Source organism: Amyelois transitella, chromosome 6, assembly GCF_032362555.1.
Source record: "Amyelois transitella isolate CPQ chromosome 6, ilAmyTran1.1, whole genome shotgun sequence".
Classification (NCBI taxonomy): Eukaryota; Metazoa; Arthropoda; class Insecta; order Lepidoptera; family Pyralidae; genus Amyelois; species Amyelois transitella.
Genome location: NC_083509.1, coordinates 3135685 through 3160637, shown reverse-complemented (window position 1 = coordinate 3160637; position 24953 = coordinate 3135685). Strand labels below are relative to the sequence as shown.

The following is a 24953-nucleotide window of genomic DNA, read 5'->3' as shown; positions in this document are numbered from 1 at the left end:
TGAATTAATTTAAATAAACAGTGTAAAAGTGGTAGTCTAATTTTTAAAGTATAATAACCCTATTAGTTTCAACCGTAAATAATATATTAACGCATAGTATTCAACAAAACTAGTGTAATTAACATCATTACGTCGACGTGAATTGGATTTGTTTTTTCTGTGCGGGTACAGTGTTCACATTACTGTGTTTCGACCGCCAGGGCATCGTCGCGGTTACGCAGTCAACGCAAGTGCGATTATCGCGTGCAGTACCGGCGAAACGCGGTTCGTGCGTCACAGTGGAGTGTGTGTCATAGATTAAACAAGGTTGAGAGTCGTATATCGCTGCCTAATAGACATTGTTATACGAAATCCATAAATCGGCCAATATGAAGTGTGCTGGTTGTATGAAAACTATTAAGGATCAAAATTTTGTAAAATGTACATCGTCTTCCTGTGAAAAAAGTTTTTGCTCTTTATGTATAAACATAACAAATCTCACAGCGGACCGTAAAAAACTATGGAAATGCCCTGAGTGTTGTGCCACTAGCAAGAAGGGTGGTGATAATAGCCTCACACCAGTTCGAGCCAACAACGAAAATGTGACGACTCGTAAGAAGTCAGACTCAGCGGGAAATGAGTTGAGTCAATTAACTGATCAACTACGCACCTTAACTCAAGAATTCTCTTCCGTAAAATTAAATCTGGAAGACCTTACCCGCTCGTTATCATACACTAACGGAAGGATGGATGAGATAATGTCCAAAATAGTTGAAACCGAGGGACGAATTAGATATTTGGAGAAAAGGGACTTAGAAGTGGACATCCTGAAGGCAAAAATTAATAATCTCCAGAACGAATTAAATTCTCAAGCGCAGTATAACCTTTCCAATGAAATGGAAATTGTGGGAATACCAGAAAACACCAATGAAAACCTGCATCACGTTGTCCTTTTGGCGGCAAGGAAGGTGGGAGTATCTTTGGAGGAAAACGACATAGACTGGATTGCCCGGGTGGGTCCCAAAAGACCCCCTGTAACCGCAGCCTTGCCTGAGGACAGGCTGCTTGCCCCTCGTCCAGTTGTGGTTAGACTTCTGCGTCGTACAAAACGCGACCAATTTCTGAAAGCCTCGAAGTCTCGGAAAAATCTTTCCAGTACTGACCTGGACGTCTTAGGAAGTACCAGAAGAGTATTTTTTAACGAGCGATTGACAAGAGAGGGCAGATTACTTTTTCGTGATGCCCGGGCCAGAGCCAAACAGCAAGGATATGCTTTTTGCTGGTGTAATCATAGCACCATCTACATCAGACAGCGAGAGGGACAGGGGGCTGTACGCATATCATCGAAAAGCGATTTGGACCGTGTTCTTCCTGTGCAATCTCCATCCGGAACTTCAGAACATTAGGATTTTTCTTGTGCTTGTGTTGATTTTTTCTATATTGGGCTATTCTAAGAGGTTATGCTACTATCAGAGCAACGTAGTTTATGCAAACAAAGCTGTTTTGAATAAATTTGTAAAATTAAGCTTTCCAAAGGAATACTTTCTGGGTTCATACAAGGTGACACTCTCTGCAATGTATCTATGTTCAAGTAATGTTTGTGTCAATGGGTTTACTGTAAGTTTAATACTGCCAATTATGTTTTATCCATGTGTTTTTGACGCGTCAAAAAACAAAATGTTAATTTTATTCTGTTCGAAAATAAGGATATGGCTTACTGGAGGTATAATAATATTCATATATTTTTTTTGATACTACTAACACATCCAAAATTGGAAAATTACCATATTAAAAGGCCTGGTTAACGACGAAATCACATCGAAATTGGATTCTATAAAAGTTAACTGTGAGATATTTGACGACGTTACCAGTTGCAAACGGTCTTTTAAACCAGTTCACGATTTTAAACTTCTTGCTTTTAACATTAGAGGAATAGGAAAGAATATCGACGCTATGCTTGTGGCTCTTCAGTCTCTTGACGTATCTTTTGACGTTATGGTCTTAACAGAGTGTCAGCTTTCTGCTTCAACAATTATACCTCACATCCCTAGTTATACTCACCACAGAACAAATAGATCTCACAACAAAAATAGTGGAGTTGTAGTTTACATCAAGGATAACTGGTGCGCCACAGTATCTGAACCTCCCATAGAAGAGGCTGATAGTTTAAAAGTCCACATTCCCAATGTCATGGACATTCTTGCCATATACCGTTCGCCTTCTTTTAAACATCTTGAAAATTTCCTTTCTTCTCTCCAAAATTGTATTGTAGACCATGGTATACCCTTCTTATTGGCAGGCGATATTAATGTTAATATATTGGATAGTCTGAGTACTTCAGATGATTTGGTATACATGTGTTTCATGGCGGAACACGGTTTCCTTCCAGCTATCACAGAGAGAACTAGAGGCTCACGTTGCATTGACCACATATATATCAAAAATATACGCAATCCTGAGGTCGCGAAGGGTATTGTATGGAATAATGCTATAACTGATCACTCTATGGTAATGGTTGGTATATGCGTCCAAAATCAAAAACCGGCCAGACCAAGTCGTGTTAAGTTAAGGCGCGATTACGAAGCTATAAGATTGGAACTAGCAACTGTTGACTGGAGCTGTGTTACCGTTATAGATGATGTTAATATCGCGAATGATAAGTTTATGGAGCGACTGAATGTTATCATTAATAAACACTCTCGAGAGATAACAGTAAGCAGATCTAAATTTAACCTTAAGCCATGGATAACTCCAGGGCTTATACGTTGTATGCGGCATAGAGATAGTTTACATTTGAGTTCAAAAAATGACCCTTCTAACATAAATGCCAAGGTCATATACAAACGCTACCATAACTTCTTTGTAGACCTTTTGAGAAAGGTCAAAACAGAATATGAGGATAAGAAACTTAAAGAAAATAAAAACAACCCTAAAGGTTTATGGCGTATCATTAAGGAAATAAGTAATTTAACTAACTCTAAGAAAGAGCCAACCGAACTACTTAAACAACCAGGGTGTCGCGACGTGCAGCAGTCTCTTGATAGCATTAATTTGCATTTCTCAACGGTAGGACAAAGACTAGCAAACGACATACTTTCTATAACTAACAAGACAGAGGCGGAACTTGTGGCAAACGTTAAAATTAAAAATAATCCCGTAAATTCATTGTTTCTTACTCCAACAGATACTGAGGAAGTTCAAGGTTTTATATCTGGTCTTAAAAATGAGAAAGCCCCGGGTATCGACGGTTTGGGAAACTCTTTGATTAAATATATTAAAAATGAAATTGCTATACCTCTCGTACATATATTTAACCTAAGTCTCCAGAGTGGCGTCTTCCCAACTGCCTGGAAAGTTGCCTGTATCTCACCAATCTATAAGGATGGAGTTAGAGACTCAGTAAATAACTATAGACCTATAGCACTTTTGGTTACTTTCTCTAAATTACTAGAAAAGCTTGTCAACAAGCGGTTATTAAAGTTTATTGAATGCCACAATTTACTATCCCCAAAACAATTTGGTTTCCGAAGGGGTAAGAGTACGGAGGATGCAGTCTCTCTCTTAATAAACACGGTTGCATCTCACCTTGATGAAAAACGGAACTGTATTGGTATGTTTTTGGACTTAACCAAGGCATTCGATACCGTGTCAGTGCCTATTCTCCTTGGAAAGCTGGAGTCCATGGGAATCCGTGGCCTCTGTCTTGATTGGTTTACGAGTTACTTGACGAACAGAAATCAGTGTGTAAGGATTGGTCAGGTCTCTAGTCAAACTAAGCCGGTACGATTTGGAGTTCCACAAGGAAGTATACTTGGACCAACCTTATTCCTACTGTACGTCAACGATATATTTGATATTGAAATTCCAAACTCCGTTGTTCTGTGTTACGCAGACGATACTGCACTGATTTTTCACGGTGCTACATGGGCTGAAGTTCATGATGCCGCTGAACGTGGTATGACTCTTGTTTCTGAATGGCTTCATAATAACCTATTAACCCTGAACACAAATAAGACCATGTATCTGTGCTTTCACAGGACTGCTGCGTCTGCCCCTAACCTAGATCTAAAAATACAAATTCATAGCAGGTTATGTAATATGCAGCACTGTTCTTGTGACGTTCTTACACGCGTTGAGTACATGAAATACCTTGGTGTTCACGTAGATGAAAATCTAAATTTTAAGAAACATATTGAGATTCTCTCCGCTCGAATAAGAAAGGTGGTTAATGTAATGCGTAATCTTAGAAATGCTGCGAGTATTGATACTCTGAAATCTGTGTACTACGCGATTTGTCAATCAATAATTATGTATTGTATTTCATGTTGGGGAAATGCTGCTAAGACTACTATTATTCGAGCTGAGAGGGCTCAGCGTTCGGTGTTGAAAACCATGCTTCGTAAACCATATAGATACCCGACAGATGATATTTATAGGGTGGCTGGTGTGCTTTCCGTGCGCCAACTTTATGTATTAAAAATGTCTGTTGCTATGCATAAATCAGTTCTTTCTGCCAGTAACTACGAAAATCTTGCAAATCGAAGAGTTTTTAGAGTACCGGTTCCCCTTGTTAACACAAGATTTGCGCAAAGGTTAGGCATCTTCATTAAAATATATATTTACAACTATGTAATCAAATTCTGCAATATTAAGAGAAAATCTATACGTGAAGCCCAGAGGCTTATTAAAAATTGGTTGTCTACTCTAAGTTATGATGAAACAGAAGAAATATTAATCATTGAAAGTTGAGTCGAAATATTCCCTACCCACTTACTATCTAGTTTTTAATTTAAGTTTAAGTAACTAATTATTTTTAAATTCCGTCTGGCTCAGAAATTGTATGTTGAATTATTGTAATTGACTTCCTCGATACAGGCTTGCCTAGTGAGGAAGTCATAGATATTAAGCATAATAGGCAAATATTCTGCAATATACATGTAACCTTCTCTGTAAATTATGTTTATGGTCATGTTTATGTTTATTGTAGCAAATAAATGCATTTTCATTTTTCATTTTCATTTTCATTAATGCAAAATTTCAGGAATGTAGCTCTAGTAAAGTTTGATTTTACAATGTTATGCATATAAACTTTTTGCTAGTTGTCTTTTCCTTTTTCCCGTAGTTGCCCTTAAGTGAGAATTTAGGAGTAAAAGTAGCCTAAGTTTCATGTGTAAGTCAGTAATTAGAAGTCTTAAATTCGGTTATCTCTTACATAAGGTAATCGACGTTCGATAGAAGAGGAAATATCAATAAAATGCATATATTACTTTATTGAAGTTATGTACATTAATTTGAACTCTAATCGATGCTCTTACGGTGAGGGAAAACATTGTGAGGAAACTTGCACATTAAGGCAACTAGATGTGCAAAGGTGGCGATGGTCAGATGGGAGTCGCTTCGTGTAAAAACCTGACTCACGCAATCCAGGATCCATGGTCAAAGGCTTACCCCGGGCTCGTCTCTAGACTGGTGAGGATGCAGGTCTAAAACCAATAGGGAGAAGTGCTTTTTGTATCTGCAGATATCTGTTTGTCCCTCCACAATACAAAAAGGCAATCGTTTTAAATACAATTTAAAATTAAAATAAACACGACCGATACAAATATTTGCCCTTAACAAGAGGATAAGCAAATGATTTATTGTATGTTTTCCTCACCGCAGGCCGGTCCGGCATTGTCGGCCCGGTCGCAGGTCCGGTCCGGTTATTCAAACAATACGAATAATAACTGTGTGTTTGTTTGTGAAGAGATCGTGCAGTAACGTTTGAACAAGCCGACTGAAACGTAAGTGAAAATTTTATGGTGAAACCATTCCAGGAATTCCAGAAAAAAAGTAGCTTATGTCACTCCCATTGGTCTATTCTATGTATATCTGTGCCAAATTTCAACATTCCCAAAAAAATTATAGGTAACGTTCAGCTAATAGGCTTAATGATAGAATTGTGATTCAAATAGTCAGGTCACTAACCCATCGCTTAAAAAAAGGATTCCAAGTTTATAAACCTATCCCTTACTTGCCTTTTACGACATCCATGCGAAAGAAATGGAGTGCACCTATTATTTTCTCTATTGATGTTTGGAAATACACGTCATCAATAGTAAAAACTTATCTATCTATTGAAACAAATGTAATATTTGTAAAGTAATCGAACTAGTAAGTCGCCATGCGGAAGTTCCGCTGTATCAGGCTGGTATTTATTTGGATTACCCACATTATACCTCCGATATCGTCGTGCTCAGCAGAAATGTGTTCAACGAGGCAAGAAACTACTGTAGGGATTGTTTCTAGAAAATAAGTAATGAAAACTTATTGCAATAAGGTTATTATCATCTAATATTCGCCTATCTAGGAATTACACCTATTCTTACTATTTATTATTATACCTAAAATGATTGACTACCCCTTTTGATGACTTATTAGATGAATACCTTCTAGAGCAGTAGACTCTCATTAGAATGGTTTTTGTCTTTTGCCTTTACCCGTGGTTGCGCTTGAGTGTGAATTTTTCAGAAATAAAAGTGAATTGTGTTACTTTTGAAGATTTCAGAAATCTCAGTGCAAAATTTCAGGAATGTAGCTTTAGTAAATTTTGCTTTTAAAATGTAATAATGCACACAAACTTTTTGTTAGTTGTCTTTTGCTTTTTCCCGTAGTTGCCCTTAAGTGAGAATTTATAAGTAAAAGTAGCCTAAGTTTGATGTGTAAGTCAGTAATTAGAAGTCTTAAATTCGGTTAACTCTTACATAAGGTAATCGACGTTCGATAGAAGAGGAAATATCAATAGAATGCATACATTACTTGATTGAAGTTATGTACATTAGTTTGAACTCTAACCGATGCTCTTACAGTGAGGGAAAACATTGTGAGGAAACCTGCACATTGAGGCAACTAGATGTGCAAAGGTGGCGATGGTCAGATGGGAGTCGCTTCGTGTAAAAACCCTGACTCACCCAATCCAGGATCCATGGTCAAAGGCTTACCCTGGGCTCGTCTCTAGACTGGTGAGGATGCAACCGGGGCTAAAGCCGGGAAGAAGACAGCATATAAGTATTACTTGAATACACTTCATTGTTGAATGTTAAGTAGGGGAGACCGGGTACAAAAGTAACGGCGGGTCGAAAGTAACAAATCTTCTGTGCGTATATCTAACCGTCAAATACCACGTTGATGTCGTAAGTTCACAGCGGGGCGGTACCCCCCTCGCTTGCATTCAGTTGCCACCCGCGCCTCGCACTGTTAGGTTGTGTGAGAAGACGTTTTGTGATTTCACAAACCAAACGTAAGTATTTTATCGTTTTCTTATTTAGTGTTTTTGTAGTCTTTTAAAGATGATACCAATCTGAATGTTTGCATGTTAATTCTTGATTAGATTGATTACACAGTATTTTAATTCATTTTTGTCTAGCACGTTTCTTTTTAATGTTATCTTTGATATTTTAACAGAAATGTGGTCGGGTACAAAAGTAACATAGCCCTGTGGGTACACAAGTAACATGTTATTTTTGTGATTTGTTAACTTTTTTTGCTTATCATTGTTATGTGTGTATTTATTTTAACAGGATGCCGCGACAGCGCATCAGAACTACCACACGAGGAACCACTGACACGGAAGTATACCGAAAAGCGGCTGAAGAGCTTTCAAGAAATGGTACAAAAATTAGAGCCTTGGCAAAAAAATATAATGTTTGTCATGTAACATTATACAGTTACACAGTTATATATGTTACAATTGTGTGTCTGATTAAAATAAGGCTGATTATAAAAATGATTGCTTAAAGTTTAAAAATTATTGATCTCATTATTAGAAGAAGAAATTATAAGTTGTTTTGTTTTCTTAAAATATATTTTTTTAAGTTTTTGAGCATTTTAAATGCAAGTTCTTTGAATGTAAAGTCCTAAAATAAATAATATGTTATATTGTTTTCTTTACGAACCCTTTTGGCCTGTTACTTTTGACCCACAATGTGTTACTTCCGACCTGCCTACGTGGTCGGAAGTAACAACTTCCCATTTTTTTTCAAGTCTCTGTGATTCATATCAAATGAACAATAAAAAGCAAAATTGAGATACCGATGTAAAGACCATAAACGGAATGTCTAAATGTTTATATTCATTTCAATAAAATAATCACACCTAACAAGAAACCAAAGTAAAAGTACAAAATGTTACTTTTGTACCCGGTCTCCCCTAATAACAACAGGCGTATAAGTAGGGCAATATTTCAAAGCATCCCAAAATCCTAAAATTTCTTCTAAAAAAACCCTGAAACTATCAGGTAATAAATTTAAAATTTTGGCGTCGTTAATTCTTTCCGTACGTGTTTTGAAAAACCATAGCTGGCAAGTCGTTTATAAAGGTTGGTTTAACTTTGCGTTTGGCAGCGACGCAGTGCTAATATTTATGATCGGACAGCGGGCTATCCTGAATTATAGGGACCCGGAATATATACAAGGGTAGCAAACCAAACCAAAAAGTTGTGATTTACATTGAGTAGGTGTGAAGTATTACTTTTTGCACTTTTTATCGCTTGGCTTGACCTACAAGAAAATCAACCAACTTTAAATAGGGTGTGGTGCTCAATTTATACTTTTCGTCATCCTTCTCCTTCTGGGCCTACAATGGCACGTGCGATGCCGTTTTTATCGCGCGATAGAAACGACATCGCTCGTGTTATGCTAACCCCGCTAGGGTGGTCCCATATACATACATATGTCCTCTGCAAAACATTGGCCAACATAGTAATATTAAATTCTCTCCTAGCAAACTCTTAGACCAAAAAAATTACCTTAAATTTTAATCATGCAGTTTGGTCTAGGCAGTGCATTGATTTGTACTCAATTTCAGTTATAGTATTTTTATGGAACAGATAATGTTCTAACACATGAGGAAATCACACCTTGATGTACATATATAAACTCCGTCATTCTTTGAATATACTTTATTATTAGGCATTCCCCTGGAGAATAACTAGTTGTTAATTAACCATATCGGTGCACAAATCGCCAGTAATCGATATGGGAGGTCGCTGAGTGCGTAATCCTGTCAGAATTGATATAAACGATAGCTCGTACCAAAACACGTACACAAAGGCATTTTGGCATACGAAAATTCAGTGGCATATCTTATAATGTCTTACGATTTTTTTTAACTAGTCGCAAATATTTATTAAGTTTTTATAAATATTATTCCATGATATGTACTAGTTTTAGGTTTACTTTGGTGAGCTCATTCTTTGTGATTTCCCGTATATTTATTATCCTCTTACTAACATTATTAAATGCTATAGTTTGTGGGTGAGGAGGTTTATACAACATGTGTGATTCACGCAAATACTACTCAACGGATTTAGTTGAAAATATACTGTTATACAGCTAATTCATGTGTCTATGAGAGTTATTTTAGTTAGTATGTATGTTATATAGTTACTTATTATGATTGAAGAATAAGTTAAAATAAGAATCTTTTTGTCTTTATTGAAATGATAGCCCAAGTTACTATAAAATATTAAATAAGCTCTAGACGAATCTTGAATCTGGTACTATTCTTTGGACTCTTCTTTATCATCTTGGTGAATTCCCTTTACATCATTTTACGTATAACGTCTGCTAGCATATAAACTGAAAACAATAATAAATTCAAGTGTTATTGTTGAAGTAGATACGGCACTTCCTTTCTATATATTTGAAAGTGGGGCGACTCTTAAAGTTGCGTTCACAAGGCAAGGTTCAATGAAGACTTACGGCGATTGTCCAACACTTTCTTATAAGAATATATTGCTATACCGTACCGTGCCAAATTCGGAATGCTTCCAGTGATACGATTTCGCAAAGTTGTATTAGCTTCCTGGAGTTGCTGGTGAAAAATAAAAAGGATGAAGAAAAGCATTGGTTAAGTTTAAAAAGAGGCTCTGACGTATCCCAGCTAATATTATAAATGCGGAAGTAAGTTTATTTGTACTCGTATGTTACCTATTCACAAGGTATCTGAATGAACTTATCTTTATAAAAAATCACGTACATACAATGTTAGAGTCTGGAGAAGGGCATAGGGTACCTTTGATCTAGGTAAAAACTATACTTCCCGTGGAATTTGAAAAGAACCTATATTCTTTTGTCGGTGGGGCTAATTTCGTCGCGTTTTAGTATCTAGATGGCGCTAAATTCATGCGGGCGAATCTGCGAGTAAAAGCTAGTATTTCTATGTTTTTTTATATCTGTCATCATTTTTTGATTACTTATGTCATCATTTACATTTTTCAAAAACAATTTTTTTTTAAATCATTGCTATTTTTGGATGATTCCTGTTCCCATTATTCAAATTCTATGGAAGTCTACATTTAAACTTACGTTTAGTTCGAGGAGCTGTTGATTTTATTATTCACCAGTATATTGAATTGAAAGAGCAATTTGAAACATGATAATTTTGTTTCTTAAATTAAATTAATATCTGTTCTTACTTTCTTTTACAACGCTTGTATGTTTTGTGTGTGCATACACACGGTTAGCATATGAAAGTTGGCGGTTGTTTATACCTGTTTAATTGCTAAAAGAGCTTTTTGGATATTTGATACATGTTTAAAAGCGTTCAAAGCATCCACCAACTTTGGGAGTTTTATATTATATTAACAAATTATGAATATTCACTAGGTAAGTTATCACGAATTAGTTGTAGTTTTTAAAATAAAGCGAAAAGAAAGGGTGAAATTTAATCCTGAGATATTTATTGGACGGTTTCGAATATTTACTTAGTGACTGTCTATCGCTCTCAGTTCTATTTTCCCTTACTTTTAATTTTCATATATTTCTCATCATTGCACGATGACCTAGACCGTGGTGAAACAAATGGCTCATCGCAATTGGAATCGGGCTAGACATTTTGTCTAGAAGGTAGAGTTGTGGTGTTCCAGATTCCATGGTTAGAGGCATATGCCGGTTGTATCCTCAACACTTTTGAGAGCAAAGTGGTGCTCTCTAAAGTGGTGACGTTGCAACCGGGACTAAAGCCAGGAGGAAGAAGAAGACTTGTGGTGCAAGCGTCTGCACGAAAGAAAATTGTGGATTTCAAAAAGTAAAAAATAAGCTGTCACGAAGGTTACCTTCATAAGCACATGGGCTGTTACATAAAATTCGAGTAGGTAGCTTAGTAGGTTTTAAAACTTATATTTATGACTCATAGTTGGCAAATAAACGTTTGAATCTTTTAATTGTTTTTTAAAGTAAAATTTTACATGACAGGCCATCATTACATAATTTGTGAATAAAAATACGGCTTAAAGAAGCACAAGTTGATTTCTTACAACAACTCCCCAAGTTAAAACAAACGCCTACTTGGAGTCTTAGAAAATTAGACCCGAATCCGGGGGCGAAACAGTAGACGTCCTTCAGCAAAGTATCGAATATCTTGACAAAAGTTCCTTTAAAGGCGGCACGAATTTGAGCCGTTGACAATACTCAATCAAGCGAAATTCATTTGCGAGGAATGTCGTAACGAAACACGGGTCTTACAAACTAAATAAATACTTAAATACAGGTATTGGGGATTTAATGAAACGATTCTTGGAGAAATGAAGCGTAAAATAGAGTTCCTTACAGAGATTAGACCTTTTGTCGCGCGACTGCCGGGAAATCGGGAGGAAATTGGCCAGCTCGGGCCACCGCTGCGCTGCTGCGGATCTCGCAGATATGAGCACTTAGAACGCCTGGCCACATTTCTATTAATAGAAATTGCTGTCGCTTATTAAAAATTCTGAATCTGTGGAAATAGGAAGCATGATTTCCTAAGGAGATAGGACCGTCTACTTAGTATTTCCTTATCGTTTTGTAAGCAGCAGTTTCAGAAGGCGCTGCGTTGTATTTAGTTTTCTTTTAAGATGCTACATACAATAATCTGATGAAAATCTGTGCCTGTTATTCGAGAGACAGGAATAGAGAATGTGAGTGAAAATAAGACATAATTATGACTTTTCAACGTTTGAGAATAGTTCCGCAATTTTATTTTATGAAATACCAACTTAAAAAATTTTCATCAGACAATCTTAATAAACGAAAGAGGAAACTGACTGACCTAGGTCTGAAATTTCACATGTAGAATTTCTAGTATAGTTCGAGTATACTAGAAATTCCCATGGTATATAATGTGTTATAGTAATCTATAAATGTCGTAACCGCGTTTGAAACGTCGCGACAGACCCGTGGAGTTGGTCAAGCCGTTAAAACTTAGGAAGACGCGACTTTTCACCAGGCGCCATTCTTGCAACTTTTTATTGGTGCACTCCATTCCCATTTTCCTCTTCTTATCTTTAACGTTTTGGAAACTTTTCTTAATGGATAATAGTCCATTTTCAGTTACTTTTGTAAAACTTGAAGGGACGCAAGGTTAAGTCTTAACCCTGTGCCCCCATGCACAAGGTTAACTCGTTATGATGAGGTAAACGATTAAACTTTTTATAACTAGTGAGGAAAAACACGCTTTTCCGCCTTTGTTTTTTCTGTTCCCATATATACTTAAAAACAGTAGTCTATGCTAGGTCTTAAACCATTTTTTGAAACAAGAACTATATCAATTCAGTTGTTTGATTGTATATTCGCGTTTATAATATAACTTTGGATTGGAATACCAATTGCTCGGTTTCCAAGTCGAAGTTCAAATAGGTTCATACTTACTGATATTAGTATAAGTATATCAGTAAGTATGAACTACTAACTAAGTATAAATTGTGGACGAATGCACATTGTCTACATTAAAAACATGAATGAATGTAAATTGTTTGATAAATCATGGAACTCAAAATTTTTAGGCATTCTTCACCTGACCCGATTTAGTAATCTTTTCGAGTAAAGGCAATGCTAAGTATAAACCATAAAAATCTTGACTAGGTTTATATCTTCAAGATAAAAGAGTTAGCGCCTCGTCCGAGGGTCGCTGGTAATTTATAACTTCCATTTTGAAATGCGTCTGTTTATGTTCCCGAGGGAGCGCCGTGAAATATGAATCGTGGTTCTTGTATTGTTTTTGTTCGCCCCAAAGGCATTGTGCTGTTTTGAAGGAATCTTGGCCGGTCTTGTAACACTGGTCGAGTTATTTAGGTCTTGGCTTTGACTGAGAAACATTTCAGTGGTAATACTTAAAATTTATATGTATAACTTATTAAAAAAAATCCTTTGAACCACGCGAAACCTTATTGCTAAAAGCAGTTCCAACTTTCAGAAAATGACCAACTTATATTATTGACCTACCTCTGGTCAGCGGTCAAGGCATTTCCTTATCATATGAAATAACTAGAGGCCGCCCGCGACTTCGTCCGCATGGAAACCCTATCAATCCCGCGGGAACTCTGGGATAAAAAGTAGCCTATGTGTTATTCTGGGTCTTCAGCTACCTACATACCAAATTTCATGGTAATCGGTTCAGTAGTTTTTGCGTGAAAGAGTAACAAACATCCATACAAACTTTCGCCTTTATAATAGTAGTAGGATAATGTGCTGTGTGGTTCACGGCACCAATAAAAAAAAGAATAGGGCCGCTCCATCTCGTTCCCATGGATGTCGTAAAAGGCGACTAAGGGATAGGTTTATAAACAAGGCTAGCAACCTGTCACTACTTGAATCTCAATTCCATCATAATCATAATGCCAAACAGCTAAACGTGGTCTATCAGTCTCTTCAAGACTGTTGGCTCTGATTTCCCCGCAAGGGATATAGACGTGATTACATGCTACATGCATGTTTGTATGAAATAATGGGGTTGGAATTTGGTAATAATGGTTATATCGTATTAAAAAAAATCAGGATCTAACTCAACTAGCTCAAACTAGCCTATTCTCATTTTTGCCTTCAACATCTCTATTTTGTAGGTGTTCTGGAACAAATACGCGGGGTGAGAATAACAAATCTAACGCCAGATGCATTTTCTTATCCTAAGATGAATTTCGATGAATTTATGGAAAAATATTGTACATTATTCATAAAAAAATATTTATTTAGTAAATCAATAACACCCATTAGTTCAAAGAAACTGAAACTATTTTAGTTATGAACCAGTTTAGTAAATTTGTAGGTACAGTTAGTATTTACTTGGTTTTGATAGTGTACTGAATATCACAAAATTAAATGGTAAAGAGATCTTTATGTACGTATATTTGTTACTGATTAACGATATTATGTTATAAAAGTTGTTAACTTGATTTTTTTTTAGTACACAACTAAAATTGTTTCAGTTAATTAAAAAACTTAAAACTTAGAAAAATATCAACAATATATCTACAGTTCCTTCTTCTCTTCGGTTTCGTTGTCGTAATTCTTTGGTTGTTGCCCTGGCTTCAGTAGTTCACCCACGATATCATATTTTTCTGGAAAAGAAATAATGTACATATTAACTTGTCGGTCTCTGTGGCGCAGCGGTAGTACGCTTGTCTGTGACATCGGAGGTCTCGGGTTCGAATCCCGGCAAGGGCATGATGAGAAAAGAACTTTTTCTGATTGCCCTGGGTCTTGCATGTTTATCTATATAAGTATTTATTATAAAATATAATATCGTTGAGTTAGTATCTCGTAACACAAGTTTCGAACTTACTTCGAGGCTAACTCAATCAGTGTAATTTGTCCAAAAAAAAAAAAAAAACATACATACATCTATCCCTACCTCGGCCATGTACCAATGACTAGTTTAGGAGTTACGTACATTAGTTTGAATACTAACCGCATAAGAGCATGTTATAATGAGGAAAAAAATCGTGAGGAAACATCCATCATTGTACTATCCAGTACTTAGTGACAATATAGAATACTATCTGTTAACCGCAGCTTCGCTAGCGCCAATTTTGTGCTACTTACAAATGAATACAGGTTTTTCGCAAATCTCACGAGATTTATTGTTTTTGCCAGCATGATATAGGTATATGTTCTTTTTCCAGACTCTTAATTATAGATACGCGGAATTTCAAGAAGATTGATTCAGTAGACAACGCGTGAAGAGGTTACAAACAAACAAATAACTTTAATACTTTCCCATTTATTTTATTAGTTGGGATTGTATTATGATATTGAAAATAAATATTTCTAAATTTAAATCAATGACCTGGAGTTTATCTTATCTTGAAGAGTTAGATTGTTTACTTCTATATTATTATTTTTGCCAAAAATATAAGCTATCAGTAAATAAAATGCTAAACCACTAATATACAAGGGCGTAGATCATAACTAAGATAAATGTAAGTGGTTGCAATTTCAAATCTTATCATGATGAATGCGACGATTGTAAATCGCGTGATAAAGTTGAAAAAACTCAAGGGGACTCTATTGTATTGAATACATACGATTACGTTTATTTCTCACAGAAGTAGGCACAGACATTCATGTGTAAATCTATCTGAATAAAGAGGAGACTGACTGATTAATTGCGCCAAACCACTGCGTCTAAAGATTTGTAATTTGGCATTTTCCTTATGTGGTCTATGATTGCGCTAAGAGAGACTTTCTCGAAATTCCTACGGGAACGGAAATTGCGTGATTTTTTGTAGGCTATACCGTGGGCGTACTCTGGTGTCTAAAAAAGAGAATTCATTCCTTCGTTTAATTTGATAAATCGTACCCCTAAACTGCTCTTCCCATTCTTTAGCTGAAGCCACTTCATCAGGGGTGAGGTCACTGGTGTCGTCCCATTCTTTGTCGCTGGCTGCAACTTGACCAGTCGCTAGACCCCTGGTCGCATCCCTCCCTGCAAATGCGGAGTATGGACCTCCTGGAATTGAGAAAATAGATATGTAAGATTTTAGTCGTACAAAATTGTTTAATAAACATGTTATAAAATCTCAAACAAAATTCTGAAGTTTGAGATGTATACTTTAAAAGTATGTACTTTTTAATGTGTGACATAAGAATTTTTTTTTTTAATGTAAATAATATGTTTACTAACACTGAGGGAAAAACGTTGCCTGGAAACCTGCACATTCGAATTAGATGTGGACCCATGATATTAGCTGCGTTAAAGTTCCCTGTATAATGTTATGGAGATGAAGCGGGAGTAGGTTTGTGTAAAAACCTATGAAAACTTTTGGCCATTCTTCGGTTAAGTGTAAATTATCAAATATACAATAAAATTATTTCCATTTATTTTGAACACGTGATTTATTTTTTATATTTGAATTAATTTTTCTGTAGATTTAATATATATTATATGTATAGAAATGCTTTTACAGAAATTGATTTTTAATTTTATTATTTGACACGTGATCTCTTAATTTATTTTATTTACAAACTGTAGTCGTCAACTAAATGTAGTTAAATAAAAAGTTCGTGACATTTAAATCAACGAGCATGACTATATATTTTATTAACGGCAATCCTAACAAATAAATCTTTATTTATTGTTTTAATTATTATTATTGTATCTTAAAAAGACTTGTCACAATGATACTTGTAACACATTAGTTTTGTTTCAGTCAGTATTAGGTATTTGTAAACCATATGCGTGATAATGTCAATTCTTATCAATCATTATTGTTACTACTTACATTTATGACGTAGATAAAAAATTATTAATTAAAGTATTTAAGTACACATAGTATTTATGCATTGGAATTATGACAAGCACTATTTTTCTATATTTCTATTGGTACGGAAACATGGATTTTCCGCCATTATGCTTCGTTTCACTTCACTCCCGAAGAGTGATCTTTGTTACTATTCTTTGTACGTTTGTAATACCTATTTTTATTGTACAGAAATTAACACAGTTACAAGAAAAAATCTACTGATTCTTTACGATATGTACTATCTTCCTTCTTGATTTATTAATAATCAAATTAAGATTATTTCAAAATGAATTATGTAAAAATCAATTCAAGATTGGTTTACTGATAGAATATATAGCAAAATATATAATAGAATTTAAAGTTAAGATTCAAACTGCAGCCTTTTGTGTCTCTATAAAATTATGTTCAATGAGTTGCCATAATTGCGACTATGACATGGAGTCAAGGTTGTAAGATCACGATTGTCTCTCCGACAATGCCATGTGATGTGTTACAAGAATAAATATTTAATATTACTTAGATTGATACTTGTCTTGGGAAAACAACTTTTATCGTGAAAGAGAGTATGAAGAGAGTTTAGCCAAGTGTAGGCTGGTATAGGGACGTTGTGACGTCGTGCCCCTGCGCACCTCTTCACAGCACAATTTAAGTGCACGCGCTCTCGGTTCTTCGCCTTTGGACTACTACACTGCTTACCAAGTAGCTTTGAAACTACCAAACGATCGCATTCACAAATTGGTATGAATATTCTTTAGATATAATTTTAGAAAGAACAAAATACCAGACATTTTTGTATATGTTAACGGAAATGTATAAAATCTAGGAATTGCATACAACTCCTAGGAAATGTATACAATTCCGAAGCTATTTAGGAAATGTATAAAATATTGTTTTAAAAATTATTTAATACATACATATCCTGGGAGATGTATACATTTCCTAGGAATGGTATATAATTCCTATATCGTATTAGGAAATGTATAAAAAAGAAGGCTTTCTGTAATGAAATACCTTGTTTAAATGAGAATAATATTTTTAGGTTAGGTTGTTTTTTTTTTATTAAGAAATAGTAATTGCTTAGAGTTAAATTCTGACGATATGATAGGCTTAACAACGATGCCCTTTTTTATGCTGCCCTATTTCTAGCTGTTGTTTTTGCCGTGGAAACTTCTTCTATTAACTCTTTGTAACGTTCATCTTCGATATAGGTAAGCGGTGTTCTTAGCGTTTGTTAACATTCTAAATGATGCCCCTCGCCCCGCTATCCCCGCGTACCACCACGGGTTTTACATTTTCGATTGCTATTTAGGAAATGTATAAAGTTCCTAGGAATTGTATACGGATTACATACATTTCCGTTAACATATATATATATATATATATAAATATTCCAGACCTCCTACTATAGATATACATATAACCGATAAGTCGACGATATATTATTAAAAACTCTTTTCTTTTTACTGGTAACCTTATACCTATGAATTCATATCATTATAAATAACAAGTATATACCTAACACAGAGAATCAATAAATAAACTGAAGACGACAAAAGAACAATCGTTTGCTCCACCTTTATAACGTATTTTAAGGTAAACAAAATTCTCGAGCACAAGCATTCAAATGGAGTATTCCAAATTGAATTGAGAAACCACAGAGTTAATATTAAACACAGAGAGCTTTATCCAAAATAATTCCATTCAAATCCCATCTCAACTAATATTTTTCATACGAAACTAAGTTTTTATATTTGTTTGTTACATTTTCACACTTAAACCACTTAAAGAAAGGTTTTGATGAGACTTAGTACAAATTAAATTTGCATATATACATTAAACATATTTATATCTTATGGGTAATAAAGGATCAATACAAAAAAAAAATACTTGAAGGTTAAATTCAGCTGGTCCAAATTTTTTGTGTAGGCCTTAGAAAAGACCTACTTTTTGTGATAACGTTATCGGGAAAGACTAGAATTTTCGTTTAACTCAAGCAGATTTGCGGACTGGACTAGTTTCAAAATTTAAAAAGTCATTGCTGAAAATCAGAAATGTAATCGGCACAGTAAGTGATTGCTGCTCATATGATTTGCTACTGAACGCGATATATTCATATCGATAAGATCATAGTAAAATGTGATTGTAACGTCATGTTAGAATGACAGCTACATTTTACTATGATAACATGACCCGTATCAAGTGGCTCGTGATTATAGAAATTGGACATCCATGATCTTGTAATATTTATTGATTAAGATTACTACCTGCTCGTAATAGTTTTTTTTTATATTTTTTAAATTATTACTTCTTATTCTGTATAAGATTAATGTAAATAGGTAAAGTTGAAAGATCTGAGAGTATTGTTATCTTTTTAGAATATTAAAATGTTTATTTTAGTTTGTAAAATGTTGTGCAAATTCTATGGCTACCAAATGAAATATTATTCTAACTCTCTGTGAGAAACTCTATGTATTTTGAAATATGTATTCGAATCGAAACGTTGCTAAAGTTGAAACGTTTTTGCGTAGTTTCGAAACTCGTACAAATTCATATGATGGAAATGCATATTAGGAGGTAAGCAACTTTAAGCTTTGTACTTCTCCGGTTTGCGCTGAAATTATATTATGGCAAACATTACTTTGGGTGCTAACCGATGCTTTTTACGTGAGGGAAATTGTGAGTAAACGTGCGAAGAATCAATTATATTTATTTTTAGTCAAGTTTATTAATTAGCTCTAACATTAAATTAAATTTTAACTTTTGGTGAAATAATGTAATGCATAAGAACCTGTTATGAGTAAAAAATTTGCATTCCTTTATATTATCGTTTAAAGTTTTATGTTAATAGATATTCTGGACCCTTTCTGTAATTACCGCCAGTTGGCGACCCAGAATCAAAGCATCTATGTATAGTCCAATGTTCCCGTAACGCTGAAGACCGCAACAAATGGAGGCGCATCGCTGGGGCTGCATTATCCGAAGAAGACGCATCATTATAAAACCACGACCACTCTGTCAAGAGTGAACGACTAAGGAGGAGGAGGAATCAAAGGTTAACTTTGCGAGAAAAAAAAATTCTCATCAAACGACGATCAGGTGTTTCACATTGCATTCTTTATCTACAAATAATTATTAAAATCACTCGAGTGTCAAATTGATAATGTGACCACGTAAATGCTATACTAATGCAAGTCATGAGTAATAATAATATATAAGTGCGCTATGTGTGTTGGTGTGGTTTACTTAAAAGAAAACCAAGAAAAATAAACGTGCATTATTAAAATAGAGATTATTGTTACTGACTTTAGGTTACTTTGTCTGATTCTTGGCTGTAAGGACATACAAATGTATTTATTTTTGTCTATTAAACACTTCTCGAATAAACTTTTCAACGTTATCTTTCTGATGTTTTTCTTTTAGGTAGACAAAAACAAGTGATATTTCGAGTAAATTATAATTACTCACATATGATTTAATAAAATAAAGACATAATTTACTCGACTTTGACTATCAATCAAAAGCCAACAGCTGAAAATGAGAGAGAGGAAGACTACTATCATTAATGTATGTTAGTAAGTAAAACCGCAGTAATTTTGTAATGGACTTGATGGTAAATAGAGTTAGTTTGTCTTCTGTTTGCAGAAGAGTGCACATCACCTATATATAAGTTGGATCCCTATAGAAGTTGTTTAAATAATAGTAAATTTATTTAAAATAATAAGTCGTTCGCCACGGAAGTTGAATCAGCGATTATTTCTAGCGCCTTCTAGTAAGAAATTTCTGTACTATAGTTATATTATTTACATTATCATTTTTATTTCCAACCGATTTTGATGGCAAGCGCAGTTGACAATTTTATTAATCTTTTCAGCGTATCTACTAAATTTATTAAAATCAAACCGATTATTCGAAAGTTATCGCGTTACAATCATACATACATTCATACAAAGAAAATCTTCCTCACCCGCTCGGTAAATAAAAATAAAATCTACACAATATTGGGAATCACAAAATAGCACAATATATAACCTCCGATCACGGTAACGCTTTGACAGCATTAGAACTTTTATTTTTACCGTTATTATTACTACCGTTATTGAAACTTTACAGCTGTCATCATACACTCATCAAACTGGCTGTCCCGGCAAATGTTGTTTTGCCATATAAATAACTTTTAAGTAATTTCAAGTTAAAAAAAATGTTAAGAGTGGATAACACTTATCTTTAAGGCGTATGAAAAATAGATGTCGGCCGATTTTCGGACCTACTCAATATGTTCACAAAATTTCATGAGAATCGCTCAAGCCGAGTACGGGAACGAACATTATGACACGAGAATTTTAATATATATTTAAGATTTGCTTAGATCGATCAAAACAAATCCATTTTCATAGCTGAATGCAAATGGAATGTATGAAATAACGAGATTGCCATGCTGGTTTGATAATAATCAACTCTATTAGAAGGGTCGTTAAAAATAAAGCGCTTACGCTGGGTTAGCAATAGTTACTAGGGGTCAGGGTCGATCAGGCGGTCTACGCTATATACGTCTGAATTACTACGGGCTAGCCAGCGCCACGTTATCTGGATGCTTCAATGAAGTGAGCATTCTGAGAGGTTGCTAACCCATCACCTAAAATAAGAATATCTAATTTACAAGCTTGTCTTTTATTAAACTTACAATCTACGCGGAAGCAGTAACCTGGCTTTAGCTGCAAACCAAAGTTTTAAATAAATATGCAGCGTGCAGTACACTCTCTGGCAGCTATAGTTACTCTAAAAAAAATGAAAAAGAAGTTACCCTCTTAAAAGGCGTAAAAGGCGAATAAGGGATTTTGAGAGGAACTTGGAATTCTTCTTTTAACAAAAAGTTTCAATTGTATCATTAAGTTAAGTGGCCTCTTTTTTTACTGTTGGTTCAGTCTACGAGATCAGATATAGACGTGATTACATGTACCCTCTTCGAGGTAAACTAACTAGCAAGCTGAAGTAATGTAAAAGTTACATGCGCGGCGCTCTTTGGTAGTAATAATTATTCTATAGGTCAGGGCCGGCAATGTTCAACATTTCCCGTGTACCAGGAAACGCTCGGTCAACGGGACGCGAGACGCGGCTTAGCAGCGCCGGTTACAAAATTTGATGCAATTGCTTTATGTTTCAAAATGCGTGTTACATTTTGACCGCTCGGTCGCAGAATATGCTAGTCGCTTATACGCAAGACATTATATTTTCATAATAGCATATTCTTTAAATATGATATTCTCAAAGAATATGTTCCGTATGGACGGTTCAAAAGTATTTGATGCAGTAATTACATATTTTTTAAAGTTTTGGTCTAAATTTGTGGTCAGTCGTATAGTTGAGGATATATAAAATTTAAAATAAGTTAATAATATAATACTAGTTTTGCGTTACTTTTATAAATAAATATTTTACTAGTATTGCAAAAAATATATAGTTTTCTATTAATGCCTATTTCATTTACCTAGTCAATATTATTCTAATTATAAACCTACCAAATTACAAAGGCAATATAATAATATTTGAATGTTATTGTAATGGGGGGGAATTTGAATGGTTCAGTTAAAATTTTGACTGGAGTTTTTGTAGTTATTTAACATATTATAAACTTTAATTGTTCGTTATACATATATACATATATATCCCTTGCGGGGTAGACAGGGCCAAAAGTCTTGAAAAGATTAATAGGCTACGTTGAGCTATCTGGCTTTAAGATAGAATTGAAATTCAAATAGCGACAGGTTGCTAGCCCATCGCCTAAACGAAGTATCCCAAGTTTATAAGATTGTACGTTATGTACGTTAATACTACTATTAATTAAACGTTATTATAATGAATATATATTTTTTTAAATTTTAAGTAAGTTCAAATAATATATTGCTGTATCTACCCATTTTTCAAAGTGGGTATATAAAATATCTTTAATATGACTAGCTGCAGTGAACTGTATGCCTCTAAGCTGGCAAAATTTGTTTGCATTATGTTCTTCACAGAAAATACGTTTATAGTAAAATCGTATTAAAAAAAAATTAAACCCAATCGTTGATGAGGCGACGCATGCGGATATATGAATAAGTCTTTATTGTTAAAACTATTAAAAAATTCATTATTTTAGGCGTTGATAAGCAATGCCTGCGTAGCCACAATTGTGCAATAGTTCTATGATATGGTACAATCAAAATTAAAACAAAACACAAGCGTATTACAAAATTGTGGAAAACATTAATCATATAACGTCATGATTTCAAATTATAATTTCGGTTTAATGACAGAATTTATAATTTGAGTGTTAAATTTACCCATCCAATATATGTCAGAAATTGTAAATGTTATTTGAAAAATACCAACGTAACTTATGTATCTTTAGATTGCAGATCTTTTCGATTCCAATACAAACAAAAGAGAACCTTATTATCATAAAACAATGCAAACACATCAAATTTCTGTATGATATCAGCGGTCCATCTTATTTATCGATAGTCGTGAATACATCATACTTTCCTTTAAATAAAACTTGATTCAGTGTTTCTTTTATCGAACGTCGTGTTCGCTTGACAATGTTTGATGGATCATAAAACGATAACATAACGTACGTCATGATTATGACTATAAACATAAACCGGTTCTGTTTGTAGGTTATGAAATGGAAGCAGTCGTCTCTCTCTTTCATGCAAACGATACAGTAACTGGAGTGAACGAGATGAATTGAACGGTACAGATTGCGCCGTCCGCGCTCATGCATGGTAATTAGATAGAGGTAAATTGTATCTTTTGCAAAGATTAAAGCAGGAATGATATACAATTTTGTTGTAACATCTTGTTTTTGAATGGTATGTCTGTATTTGAAGAACTTCTTATATAAATAAATATGCCACCAGTACTTTTGACGCTTTGAATACATTATCAACATTATTCTGTAAACCTATTTGAACTTAATCGTCTACAATAAATAGCTTGTCATAGTCTGCCATGCTTATTAATAGAAGTGCTGAGTCATAACTATTATTACTACACACTTAACGTTTCGTTACCAAACTATTATGATCCAATAAAGTGGGGTAGTCACTTACCGGGTCCGTAAAATCTCTTTCCTCTGGTGACATCGAAAATGACACCATTCACAGCTAACAAAACCCTACCATCGGGTTGGGTTCCATCATATTGTTTGAGTTCGGCAACTGTGAGGTCCTTCCGAATTTTGGGAAGCGGCGGCGGCGGTGGGGCTACCACGACATCTGATTCGAACTTGGACTGTATTATTTTGTATATAAGGTACACTATAAAGGCTAATAAGACTAGATTGATGGGGCTGGTTAGTTCGTCCAAGAAACTGGTCGCTTCGGCCTCGGACATGGTGCGTGTGTGTACCACGAGCTCTTGGTACTGACTGAGACCGTTATCAAGGCAAAGTGGGGCCGACCGGTTCGCGCGACGTTTTCGTCAATTACTATGATACTTTGGTCTGTGCAAAGTGTCTGTCGATTTAGTTCATTTATGGCTTCAATTTTACAATGTTCTTACATGCTTCATGGAATTGATTATTGCAAAATACCTTGTGTTAGTTCTGTTTTCATTTTATTTTACTGATTGGTGGTTATGGTCACAACATTTTTTTTTTATAAGTAACTCAGTCAGAGTTTGGTTTAATTATTTTGGGCAGCGTGTTACATTCGTTTCTTCCAATTTTTCAATTATTTTGTCTGTTGTCATTTAAAGCTAGGAATCAAACCAGAGTTTTAAAAGCCTTTCACTGCCATATCGAATCCCAAAATCAAAGTTTTGAATGATCATCATGAGGAAGAATAAACAAATGCGGCAAATATTGCAAGTCTACTCCGTGACTCTTCGAGACCAGGGAAGGGGCATGACTTTATGTATTGTTATCTCACATATTACACGAAGTTACTTAGAATTCGATACGACTGCGACAACACTCTGCTCAAGTGTCACGGTTAACACGCGTTAAATAACAATGACAAGACAATTATGATAAATTTTCATGCGTATATTAATTCACGAATAACAATATCACCTTCCTATGTGAACATTTCTGTATCTACTCTCGTACAATATTATATTTTTTGTTAATATTTCCGTAAGCGTAAAATAGGAGCATTAAGGATAACATTACGAATTAGCCTGTTTAAACTATCCAAACTGGATGTAAACTATAGAATGCAACCGACCATACAATTTTTGCAAATTTCAGAGTCTAAAGTATCACATACATGCCTAAAACATCCATACATACATAAAATCAAGTCTATATCCCTTGCGGGGTAGACAGAGCCAACAGTCTTGAATTCCAAAAGACTGATAGGCCACGTTCAGCTGTTTGGCTTTTTGAATTGAGATTCAAATAGTGACAAGTTGCTAGCCCATCGCCTAAAAGAAAATCCCAAGTTAATAAGCCTATCCCTTA

The 24953-nt window shown here is 34.8% G+C and overlaps 2 protein-coding genes across 2 annotated transcripts; one reads left to right on the top strand and one right to left on the bottom strand.

The window, feature by feature from the left end:
* The first annotated feature begins 368 nt into the window (after positions 1–368).
* LOC106129555 (uncharacterized) lies at positions 369–1385 on the top strand. Its single transcript, XM_013328152.1, has one exon. It carries the CDS (start codon positions 369–371, stop codon positions 1383–1385), a length of 1017 nt encoding a protein of 338 aa, XP_013183606.1.
* A 12550-nt stretch (positions 1386–13935) lies between these two features.
* Positions 13936–23966, bottom strand: LOC106134591 (membrane-associated progesterone receptor component 1-like). Its single transcript, XM_013334685.2, has 3 exons — positions 23602–23966; positions 15568–15717; positions 13936–14326 (listed from the first exon to the last, which is right to left on the bottom strand). The coding sequence occupies exons 1-3, from the start codon at positions 23882–23884 to the stop codon at positions 14238–14240; spliced, it is 522 nt and encodes a 173-aa protein (XP_013190139.1). The 5' UTR covers positions 23885–23966; the 3' UTR covers positions 13936–14237.
* Between the last annotated feature and the right edge of the window lie 987 nt (positions 23967–24953).